This window comes from Danaus plexippus, assembly GCF_018135715.1.
Source record: "Danaus plexippus chromosome 3 unlocalized genomic scaffold, MEX_DaPlex mxdp_34, whole genome shotgun sequence".
NCBI classification, from domain to species: domain Eukaryota; kingdom Metazoa; phylum Arthropoda; class Insecta; order Lepidoptera; family Nymphalidae; genus Danaus; species Danaus plexippus.
In genome coordinates this window covers 646,277-659,335 of record NW_026869846.1, presented here as the reverse complement: position 1 = coordinate 659,335, position 13,059 = coordinate 646,277, and the positions used below count along the sequence as shown (strand labels likewise).

Here is a 13,059-nt window from a genome sequence, read left to right as displayed (position 1 = left end):
AGGTTAAAACCATCTACGATTTACTACAAATTAGAAGTGAACTTAACAAGAAGTTTGTGATTACTTTGACTGAAAGTCCTTAGCCACAAAAAAAATATTATGACGTAAAGTCATGGAAAACGTAAATCAAAAGTTTTATTGAATCTTAAATTAAAATCATCTGGACTTTTAATGTTCAGTTATTTTATTAAAAGCCAAAGAGTCGGGAACGGCTAAGAAGTTTTGACAAAACATTGGAATAGAGGTTAAGGCTAAAATGTTAGTTTTTTTAGTGAAGAAACTTGAGGGAAATTCCTTATTTGGGAGTTATATCCTCGTATAGCCCTAAAAAACAGAATTCTTTAACAATTAATTATAACTATATGAATACTTATATATTAAATTAATTTGTAGACTTTTTTAACCTTCCTTGTTATTTATATTATTAATTCAACAAGTTCTAAAAAATACAAACCAAAATATAATGATGTTACACATAGTGGGTGAAGCTGTGAAGCCATTACGAGTGATGAATGTTTCTGACTCATCCCGCAGGTAGAAACCTGCTTGGTTTTTTATACGTCTCGCCCTTTAGGGATGTGCTGTGAAGTTATCGATATCTTTATCTATTATACATCTAGAGATATCGAATGTTACATAACCGTCACATATTTTTTTAAACCATATAAAGTTGAAACGAATCTTGCATATATTTCAGCTACCAATCAAAGCTGGTCGTGTTAACTTGTTTGACGAGTATGTTAAGTGTCACTACTTATAACTGACGGGTGTTTCTTGTGCTGATGCTAATTGGTGGATATAAAATGGTCATTGAACTTTTAACAAGATTTTTTTTGGGTATCAATGCTATTGATTTAATAACACATTTACTACAGGCTGTATTTTATACGAGCAACCCATTATTATTCCGCGACAAAAGTTCTATTAGACATGTACCAGCGTTTTGAGATGACATTTCGAAGGTAATTTTGGAGAAGAAAAGTTATCAATCTACTTCATCAGCGGTTAATGCCAACTTCCGACTTTGAAAGTAATATAATTTCCAGTGGGCTATATTTTCCTTAGTTCATTCAGTAAGGAATATATTACTTTAGAATTTATAAAATGACTAACGTTTCTCCAAACAATGAATGTTTGATTTTTCAGAAATCTGATTGTAACCATTTATGTCACGAACTAAGCTGTCTCAGAAGATAATATTCTTAGTCACCGTTTGTATGGCTTACCAAAAAATATGTGATGTACCCTCACACCTGTCTCTACCTCATCATAGACTTGGTTATTGTACTGGGGTAATAAATTAAAATGCATCTAGTAAATTTAATATTAAAAAGTAACGAACACACAATAATAATAACTAAATATGACGTTTTGTTAGCATATCTATGATCTAATTTCATAGGAATTGCATATTGAAATTCTGGTCACGTTCCTGCAAACAGGTCTTTTGTAATGTTTAAATATTTCAACCTTATACTTAGCAGATCACTTTATTAGTGATGTTGTGCACTTGGTGTTGTATTGCATAGTGATTGTCACCGTGTGGTGTTACTGTCATGTCGATATAAAATCCTTCACTAGTTGTGCGTAAACGCAGTAGTTGGGTCTACTTTCCTAACGGGGTTGTTCCCCTCTCTCTCTAACACATGACCACCATCAGCTGTCCTTATCACTGACACAACCGGACAAAGATTAGGCCAAAAGGTGGTGAGATAACTACCTTAATTGTATATCCTCTGTTGATGGCATTCCAAACTCATCAATATCGTTCGACTTGAATGTTTTAATTATGAACGCTTCACCATCAGCTCTCTTTGTTGCTAGTTCACCTAATAGTCACTGGCTTAATATACAAATTATATATTTTATTTATGAATATATAATTTCATAATAATATCAATATTACAAAAAGACAACAGAGAACTAAAAGTAATTATTTCATCAAAGTTTTGTTTATGTCTTTGAAACGTAATAACTTTGTTCTGATTATATTTTAAGGTTAAAACAAAGGAGGTTCTTTAAAAAAATTCGACTAGATTAATCACAAACGAATTTCATACATCAACAAGAGTGAAAACTGGTTCTGCTACTTGAGTGTGTCTAATGCAACGGAGTCTGAGTCTCTGGTAACAAATACGCACACTGGTGTTTCAATGTGTATGTTTCTGTGTCAGTGTGTGTGTGAGTGTGTCAGCGAGTGTTGTGTATTTGTATTTGTATTTGTGTGTGTGTGTGTCTGTGTGTGTCAGGTCAAATGCCGTGTTTCAGTCGGTCATTGTTATAGGATAGAGTGCATTTCAACTCTAAGATCCTTTTTGGCTAATTAATATATATATTTGACAGTATTACTTATTAAACATTTATAAAAAAAATCCATTACTTAAAAATAAAAGGATGCTCGCGGTCTTCTTTGTGTGTAATTTATTCCTAAAGTAAAGTAAACTTCATTCTTGCTGAAAGTTTTGGTTTCTATCATATCAAAAACGTTGATTGTTCGAGCCTCTCGTTACAGAGAATGTTGTCTCGCACACACACGGACCCACTAAAACAATATTTATACACACACACACACACACACACACCTGAATAGTGTTGTAGGTACTCATAAAAATATTTGTAATTAGTTTCGAATTTTCATGGTAACTAATATTCTAGGAGCTGGACGGTGGAGGTGAGCGTTCAACGCCCACCTGCGTCGCAAGTCCCAGGCACTGTTGAAGCTCCTCTCCCTGCAACGCGATGGACCCTTCACCAGCACGGTGAATCCATGGAATGCTGAGAAGTTCTGCTCTTTTTCAAAAAGGCTTTCTTTATGAATTGACATTTTATTACAAAAATTTTGAATAACTCTTTTCCTTTTTTTTTGTTTATTTATTTAATATTAAGTTATGGCTTCATTTACACTGAATTTATGAAATATTTTGCAATTGTCAACGTTGTAAGGTATTGAAAGAATTTTAATAAATTTGAATAATGTGATGAGAAACCACGGAGGAGATTGTGTAATGGAATAATGGCCTTTTTTAAGGACTCCTTAGTTCGGCTGTACTTGGAATCGGTATTTTTATTATGTTAAATAGACAAGCAGTTATGTAATGTTGTTGGATATTACGAGACGAGATCTCGTCTGCCCGTGATCACGGTTGCTGAAAAGTAACCGAAACGTCGGGAGTATGTAGTTTTTTACAAAAATAAATCAAGCGTAGTTTATGTGAAAAATATAAGTTTTATTCATTTACAAGTCTTATTCCACTAAAAATGCAATTTTTGTCTTTAACTTAACGTGGTCAGCCAAATTTCCAGGTAACGTATCATTTTTAGAGTTACAACTCTCTAAACGATTCTGTAAATTATGGAAAACCAAAATAAAAATGTGTTTTTCGTAACAGATCGCTGATGTGATCTCCGGTGAACGTATTTCAAGGACACAAAGAGTAATAAAAATGATCCAGACAGCTCTCAGGGAATTTGTCCGAGATACGGTGACCAGCTCTCTATGCTCATATCGATGAGACATCTTATAATCGTGCCAGGATTGTTCGTACGCCAGTGAAGCCTGTTCCAAAGCGTTAGCTCAAAACAGTTGCATCTCGTAGTCAAATCAGTTACCGTACTAATGACACGTATGAATTAGTAATTCTTATATGTCAAATACCAATGTACATACAGTCAGTTCATGAGAAAGTTATCACTATGAACCTGTTACACCTGTTACATTTCTGTTTAGAAGAGTTGACAGGAAATTGAAATGTTGGTGTTTTAAATAAATATTATAAAGTAAAACGAATTCTCAGCTGTCACACGGACCCTTATGTCAATCAAATCAATTCATCAAAAGCAGAATCTGGATAAAAGTTGCCATTTTGATTTCTGGTGTATCTTATTTCAAGGTTATTGGTTTTTTAACGTCATAATATTTCATTTATCTCTACAAAAAGTGCTGTTAATTTTTATATAATTATTATATATGTGTGCATATTTTCCACAATATTACTATCGTTGTTTTTGCAATCTCTTAATTAAACTAAATTTTTCTATGCTACGTTACTATAACTATTTATTTGATACACTAGAATATATCTCAAGACAGGATTGGTTCACCTACAATCATACAGAAGCTGAAGAACTCTTGCGTAATAGTTTTTTATACTCTATTATAAATTATAATTTTTCCGTAAAACCAATTACACCTATAGAACAACACACACATGCATCTAAGTGTGTTAATTATTTTAAACTGGAATGATGTGAAGAGTTATTAATATATTATAAGGTATGTCGCTGGAAACGTCATCTTCCTCATTATACGGTAATACAACAGAATGCGTATCATATGTATTCATCGTCATTATGTACGGAGCAAAACTGCAGGGCACGGCTAGTTTAAAATAACAAAAAATAATGCAATCTCAATTTACTAAGACCGAGACTTTCTTTAACACGTCACTAATAAAGTTTTTTTTATAAAGCAATTAATGAATATTTTATTTCTTTATCTTTTAAAATTTTCGTGAAACAAGATTGTTGACTTACATGTAATCGTGTGTTGCACACACACACACACACACACACACACACACTGACAGGTTAGTAATGCTCTTATCGCCTTAAGTCGTTTTCCATTAATCAAACCAGCAATCATAAAGATATTGTATAGACTCAGCGGATAAATAGCCTTAAATGTTCACGGCTTACTCCATTATAGATAATTAATAAGTTTTGATATAAATACACGTAAATAGTGTTATATTAATGACGTTTATGTACCGAGCTGCTCATATTTGTATTGTACGTTACGGTTATTGAACAGATACATATAGAGACGGGAATAGGATGTATAAGTTGCTATTATGAAAAATAAAGTTCAAATAATTGAATACGCATAGAACAAATAATATATGTTGCCATAAGTTACTCATAAGTCGTGTTCATTTATTCATGGCTGGAATAAAGGAGAATTAAATTAATAAATTGAATTATTAATTAAAAGATTCTGAGAAATTTCAATGACGTCTAAAGGCTTAGCGTTCCTACAGTCTAAACTAGTTCTCTCTCCTGTAGTATTTAACTTGCGATTTAGAGATGGTGTATAGCTGTGTTGTTACATACTATTCAAAGAGATTCTGTATATTTAGTCAATAATTTTTATTATATTTAAAACAAACTTCCTAGTAATTTTAACTGTCATTTATCGACCCATTTATCGACCCATATGAAACATACCTACGAACCTCCGGAAGGAACGAAACTATAGTTTTCGGATATAATTATGCCATTTTATCATTTTATTATGATATGTTTTTGAGGTTTAGTAATCGTAATTTTTTAAAGTAGTGGTGGCCTGGACGTTACAAGGCCCGCCTCTCATACGTGAGGGCGCGGGTTCGAAACCTCGGTATCAATGTGATTTTTTCCAATCATATGTACTTTCTAAGAGTATTTTGACACTACCGTCAGACGGTCTCACCGAGCAGTGGCGGGATAACCACAAGCCCAGCCGAGAAACTGGCTAGTAGAGGCTACAGCAAGCCTTGGGGTCTAAATAGCCCCAAAAAGTGCTGGTGCAGAAGGCAAGGGGAAATCACTGCAACTATCTTCCCAAGAAAGTCATCATGTATACGGATCACTCAAAGACTCTTGCGACGATGATGATGATGAATCGTACTTTACAGATTACGGGCAGTGCAGATTATGTGATTACGGGCAGACAACATGAGTGTTGCCATATAAGAAAAATATAGTTTCATTTTAAATGTGTACTCGCGAAAATCTTAGCTATCATCATCGTGAGGAAGTTGTATTGCCGTTGAAAGTCATCCATACGATGACGAAGACAGACACGCACACAAACACACACATAGAAATTTGTAACGTCCTGTTTTTCTTTCGGGGCTCAAAAGCAGGATGTGAAAAATTTTCTTTTGATAAATACATTACATGGAACGTCCTAGACATGGTAACTACAAAGGACGGTTGGGTAACCTACAATCTACATACATGCGGCTAAATAAGATTATTTAGGTACGATTTGCTTTTGACAAAAGTCATTTTGTCATGCATTTTACTTTATAAATTAGTTTAATCCTTTTCCAATCTAACTTATTAACCTTTTTTTTAAATTACAATTCATTTTATTACGTCCAATGTTTGTTCTTCTATTTCTAGAATCTTATCAAAATTCACATAAATATTTGCATTTCAATTTCCTTTTCAAATTTTTAATAATATTCAAATATTTCTTATAATAAAATGCATCTTTTATCGTTTTCTTAAATTCAGGACAAGTTTCCGATAACTGATAACCTCAATGTTTCTCGCGCTACAAAAATAAAATAAGCATGTAACCTACATGGTAGCTATAATGAAATGCAAAACATTGAAAGGTTTTGAAAAACGCTTGGAAATATGTAATAATTTCCTAAAATACAAATCGAATTGAATAATGCAATAGTTCTGAATGAACTTTAGTACCTGAACTACAAAAGCTTTCGATTCGAGGATATTTGTATTTCAAATGATAATATTTCCTATTAATTTCAATCGCTTCTAAAAAATATGGAAGCTAAGAACATAGGTCTTCTCTCCAAGAATATTTTGAAGCATATGTTATAGAAAAGTCATTGATTATGTTGAGACGAAATAGGTTTTAATAGATTTGCTCTAAATCTAGGAACTTAATAATAGTTTACATAGAATGTATATAAGAAATGTTATTTTTTTTCTGCACTTAAATTTATAATGTTTTACGTATTTTTTTTTCCAGAGATTCGTTTGTAAAGATAATTGAATGTGCTTTTCGGACCAGTAAGGCTCAAAGCAAAAGACACATTCTAACGTATTGTAATATTAGTGGATTGTTCTTTTTGTTTCTTGTCTACTCCAATTTGTAATTTCGATTGCGCAAAGTTTAACTCTAAAACGAACATTTATTAACCATTCTGCAAATGTAATTCAGTATTACGATTTACCCTTGCATGTCATTCATAGCTTCTACTTATGGAGATAAATGGAAAGAAGAAGGAAGAAAATGAGGCTTGTGGGGCAGGAAGAAACTTAAAGAACATAAAAATCAACTAGAAAAGTGTTAAGAATAGCGTACATCTGTACACACTACTGCGTCGAAATTTTCAGCATTAGGTATGTAACTATTCTGCGCAGCCTAGATCATAAATGTGAAACAGTAAAGCAAGTAAGGCAATGCATTCTGGCAATCTCCTAGTGTTGTAAACACGAAGATGGATTTGTTAGTTGACATCGCAAAAAACATCTAATGCAGCATAGTGTTCGTGAAAAATATACGGGCTCCCTCATCCCTACAAGCCAGCGGAGTCTGGAATCAAGCCTAGTGTAACATCAGTCCAGTATATGATAGATCGCTTTATTGTATGACAACTTACATTGCTTGAAAGTCACTACAGCCTGCGACATTATATTTATTACATATCAATCATTTTTTACTTGAAGAATTTACATGATTGAATTATTTTGATCTATTAACGGAATTCAGTATTGATGAGTGTGACTATTGGCTTTTAGTGCACAGGAATGCTAATTAAAGTCTTAGACTTTCGCGAGTATTAATTTAAATGAAACTAATATTGTTCGGATTATACTACGCGTATTTTATTATTTTATAATACGCGTATTATAATACGAAAAAAATATTAGTTTCATGTAGAGATGACAATTACTCTGCATGGTTATGTATAAACATTATATAAGTATATACTCGTATTGAGATGTTCGATATCTTTGTCGCTTGTAAAGATATTGAAGATTTCTTAAAGAATCGGAGTCGATATTCGATGCGAAAATAAATAATAAAAATTGAGCTGGAAAAATCAGATCCGTCGTAAGAGAGAAATATTAAAAATATCTTATATAATACGAGGGTTTTCGAGTTTCGAAGTAGTGTGGGTAGAGGGCAAAAATGAGTCGAATATTTGGGATTGCAATGTGTGTGTTAAAGTAAAAAAAATAATAATATATCCTTATCATTCTATCTAATCACTATCAAGAGATATCACTGACATATACCTTCTAACTCAAGTGACGAGCGCACGCTACATCGCGTTGCGTTTTTCACGTATTGTTTTCTCATTTCAGTGATAATTTTTAAATGACATTGATACAGCGGTAAGTTTATGAACTATCTACTACTATCCATCGATTCGGTCCACTCGACTTATTCAGCAGAACTTAATAAAAAATCTATACTGTCATTAAATGGTAAAATACTATATCTAATTTTACGTCCTACCCTTTTTTTCGACTTTCCTGTCGAACGTTTATACTTAAAAAAAAATTGTTCAATTTAAACATTTCGTCTGATATGTGAATCTAGGCTATGACTTCATTGTCCATTGTTGATAGCGCACCAAATGTGCATATTGTGTCTCATACGAGAAATATGCTTAAGAAGGTTCATAAAATTCCAGGATTTAATCAACCATGTTGGCGGCCTCTCTCAACACGCTCACGCCGCGGCTGAGGTTCAACTTTTCGAAGCCGGTCATCGACAATGTAGTCTTCAAGCTACACTATAAGCTCACCGTCACGTTCTTGCTGGCATTCGTGATCCTGGTTTGCTCCAGAGAATATTTCGGAGACCATATTAAGTGCATATCAGATCAGGGTGTGCCGGATCATGTTATACAGACGTATTGTTTTTTCATGGCTACTTTTACTATCGTAAGTTTAAAAAGTCTCCGCACCGTACTCTTAAAGATTGACTGAATATTACAGTCCGAACAATTTTTAGTATTTTGTAATACATTTACCATTTAATGTGTTCTCGAATTTCAGGTTCGTCACTATAATGAGAGCCTGCTCGAAGGCGGGTTCCTACCTCATCCAGGCGTTGGGCCTGTCTCTTCTTCAGATGAAACATTACACCACACGTACTACCAATGGGTTCCATTCGTGCTCTTCATACAATCAGTGTGCTTCTACATGCCTCACTATGTGTGGAAGAAGAAAGAAGGTTTGTTTATATTCTAATATACGATAGCCATTAGCGACTATGACCTTAATATATGAGACCATCTTAGATTTCTGAGTATAGTACGACAATGCTTTGCAACCAACTATGTTTATTTTCTTTTAGTTATTCGTGTCGAGAGGATGTTGTTCAATAAATTTCACTTTCAATATGCGTAATACGGATAGGGGCGGGGAATCTTTTTGATCAAAAATTATTTTACTTGTAATCTCTCGCTGTATGTGTCGCTCTATCTTATCACTATTATTCAGGTTAACGTGACGAACAGCACGGAGACATGCGTTCGTATTGTTAGCCGTTCACACCACCATCGGCATAAACTAGCGTTTGGTATTTAGGTCTGTGATGTATCCATGGTGACGAATGTCATCACGATAATTACCAGGCTCTTGTTACGTTTGTGTAAACACTAATCCAGTACTATCTCTTTAATTACGAGCCCAGTTCTTTGTTGTAATTATTATAACAGTAATAACTTATGAGCGTTTTGTGAGTAATGCATTTTTATATGTGCAGACCATTCTTGATAGTCACAAGGAGTTATATTACTTCAATATTATACTGGTAGCTATGTATGTTTCGTTTTGTATACATGAGTGCTATCTATTTGATGAGCTTTAGTCACCGCAATACACAGACATTAGTATGGCTTGAAGTTTAGTCACACTTGAGCACATCTTCATTTAGGAAGAAAACGACAAACGATTTGTTAAAGATAGACTGGGAATTGATGAAGATGCATTCGGTACTTTCAGTATTCAAACATACAGAAGATAAACGACCCTCATACGTAATGACGATTCACGAAATAGAAAAATTTAAAGTATGTCTGATAATTTTTAATTTTAATACATTGAATGTATTGTTTGTAAAGGTGGAAGAATCAAAGCGTTGGTCGATGGTTTACAATATGCTGGACTCGCCTTAGCTAGTGACGATATGAAGGTTGGAGCGGTGATGGTACCATCCAAACAGACTTTGGAAAGTCAAATTGAAAATGTTAAGAAAGACATTGTTATGAGGTAAATATGGTTTGTGTTGAATAAAGTTCTTTGTTCTTGCATTTGCATTTTTCATGTTTAAATGATAGAAATTGCCTGAAAGAATATGATTTGCTATTGAATTGTGGAATTAGTAAAGGTTATCATGAACTCCTTATTAAATATTAAGAGGTCCTAAATTAATGAATGTCCTTACCACAAAATGTAGAAAAATTAGCGAACTAAATAGTTTTTTTTTAATTGTATCAATTTTTTTTTTTGTTTTAGATTACGAGTAACCAGGACCTGGTCAACGTGGCTCGTTGCAATGGAGATTACAAACCTAGTCCACCTGATGTTTCAGATTTGGATGATAAATATTTTTCTCAACGGACAATTTATAAACTTAGGGTCCAGTGTTCTCAACTACAATAACTGGCAGGACATATTGGATCCGTTAGAAACAATATTTCCTAAGGTGAATGAGTCTTTTTTTTTATAAAAACACGGAGCGGGACGTTATAAATTTTTGTGCAATGCATGTGGTATATCTTGTCCAGGTAACCAAGTGCACCTTTCATAAGTACGGTCCAAGCGGTTCCATTCAGCAGCACGATGCTCTCTGCGTCATGGCTCTCAACGTCATCAACGAGAAGATCTACGTCATCCTCTGGTTCTGGTTCCTATTCCTCTTCATTGTTTCTGCTCTCGGTAATATACGACTCAATATATGAAAAATAGTGTCGGAACTTTCATATTAGTGTTTCTATTTTTGAACATTGTATCTTCAAAAACTCAACAGAGCAATGTGTTAATTTTAATATCATTCCAGCTGTAATTTGGCGCTTCTGTTCCTTCTTCTTGTACCGACGCTCTCTCAAGTTCAACGAGATGGTCTTCCGTCATGCCTCCCACAAGACCTTCAATCCATACAACGTGATTCAAGTAGTGAACGGTTGTAACTATGGAGACTGGCTGTTCTTGTATTACCTGGCGAAGAACATGAAAGGAATTGTTTTCCAGTAAGTTATAAGAAGTAACGTCCCTGTATTAAAATTATAGACAAAGACAAAGCGTAAGACGGATAATGTACATAAAATATTACAGGCAACTGTTTGAACGGTTAGCTGAGGAACTTCAGAAACGAGATATGCCGTTCGACCAAGACGGACATGAAGAAAAGGGAGCCGAGCCAGTGCTACTAGGAAAAGTTGATTACACTGATGAGACTCTGCCTCTGAAAGATGATATTAAGAAGTATTCGTAAGAGACTAAGAGTTACGTTAAGAGGAAGCTACGAAGGTTCCAAACTGTGATAGCAATACGCTAACAAATATTTGAATACTTTTCTAGATTACGATCTAAATGCTCAAATTATACTCTTATAAATGATTATTTTTATGATATAATATTAGCGCGTGCTCAGTCTGCTGGACGGCTCAAATGTATAAACAATATCGTCAGTCACTTAGTCAGTATTTCACATTTATGAAAGGTACTTTTGTCAGAGAATTCAATATAGAGACAGGTAATTTAGTCGCACTATACGAAGCATTATTTTTATTGAATAAACGCTCACGTTTAAGACATGAATGTCTCGAGATGCGGTCGTATAGTCCACTGAGGAGTATATCGATCTGTTCTGTGACATTCATGAAACACCACTTGCGGTAATTGCGGTCGAAGCGAAACAAACAATTTTTTATTTAAGATTTTGCCTGTTCCTAAAGAACGGGGAATATTATTGCGTCAATGCCAAATCACAGATTATTATTTTGACTAAGTCATAACCAATTACTAAAATACGATATATTTAAATGTTATGTAAGCTATTATTAATAATGTTATAATAAAATATTATAATGTTTTATAATGCTATTGTCTTTTTTCCTTAAACGCGCATAAGTAACCGTATACTCGTATCTAAGATCATTTTAAAATAATATAAAGTAATTCAAAGGTGCTATTTTCTTTGAAGCCACAAAAGTGAAAACATCACTGGTTGAAGATTGTCCTGATGTCTTTAATTTAAATTAAATAGAAAACAGATGAATCGATTTCAAAATGCGATAATAATAATAATAAAACATTTTTATTTACTGAACGAACTTTCACCAAAAAAGTAATATAAAAAATACTTAATTTAAGGGTTGCAGTAAAAACGAGGCAAACTCAGCTTTAAGTTGTCCCACACATACAAATGATACCACTCAAAACTGAATAACGAGAATTAATTTAAAATATTTTCATTTCAAGATTACATAACATAAATTTTAGGTAGGTTGTAGATGTCAGTGACCTCATAAAATACCAGTACATTAATATCATAAGTACGTACAAGTATTTACTTCCTCGCACAAGATCAAATATCCCCAACACATAGGACAAGCAACGTCAAGTTATTTAAGAGCCTACAGTAAGTACTTAATTCATGTGGTGTCATACAAAGTCATAATTTTTATATTCGTTATTAAAATCCTCGTTCTGATAAGCTGTATAAATAAACTATTAGTAAATAAAATTAGTTTTAACACTTTAACCTGATCTGTGATAATTCTAATACGCAGAAGATGTAATACAGAGGATATCTTAACGTGAGCCGAGGGTAAGAACGAAGATTTTTTTAATCTTACTCTAACACGGCTAAAACATGAACATAATGTCCCGACGTTTATTGACGCTGGAGCCATTACAAGGTCTACGTTCATTTTAACATATCCTTTATCCTTGTATCGTAATACGATAGCATTTATTTGATTACCGATAAGTCTCGAGTATGGTAAGTAACCCGATCGAGTATCGTATACGTAGTCTTACGACGTGCAGTGAACGGACCACGTGCAATGATATCTCATCTAGTACGCGGGTTCAATCGCGACTATTGACCCTGAACTCTTCGGGACGTTCGATGTTATTTATTAAATTAATCTAACAATATACTAATTTCTATTAGAATATCTTATTGGTCATGTAACGAGTAATAATTTGATGTACATTCAACTTACTAGAAACAGATGCAACCGTAATAATCTCTGTTTGATGTTAATCAATATATGATTGTAAATAAGAAAGCTAAGA

General features: G+C 33.6%; 1 protein-coding gene across 1 annotated transcript; it reads left to right on the top strand.

Moving 5' to 3' along the window:
- Positions 1-7,994: 7,994 nt before the first annotated feature.
- On the top strand, positions 7,995-11,854 carry LOC116769030 (innexin inx7). The gene is made up of 8 exons (XM_032660009.2): positions 7,995-8,136; positions 8,439-8,691; positions 8,806-8,983; positions 9,876-10,023; positions 10,270-10,459; positions 10,542-10,692; positions 10,814-11,003; positions 11,089-11,854. The coding sequence occupies exons 2-8, from the start codon at positions 8,452-8,454 to the stop codon at positions 11,246-11,248; spliced, it is 1,257 nt and encodes a 418-aa protein (XP_032515900.1). The 5' UTR covers positions 7,995-8,136; positions 8,439-8,451; the 3' UTR covers positions 11,249-11,854.
- The last annotated feature ends 1,205 nt before the right edge of the window (positions 11,855-13,059 follow it).

What these genes read in the sequence shown, in the direction of transcription:
- LOC116769030 (XM_032660009.2), top strand. Translation starts at nt 8,452, where the DNA reads ATGTTGGCGGCCTCTCTCAACACGCTCACGCCGCGGCTGAGGTTCAAC. An exon ending in TCATGGCTACTTTTACTATC is followed by an intron (nt 8,692 to 8,805) that starts GTAAGTTTAAAA and finishes CTCGAATTTCAG; the next exon opens with GTTCGTCACTATAATGAGAG. An exon ending in TAGAAACAATATTTCCTAAG is followed by an intron (nt 10,460 to 10,541) that starts GTGAATGAGTCT and finishes TATCTTGTCCAG; the next exon opens with GTAACCAAGTGCACCTTTCA.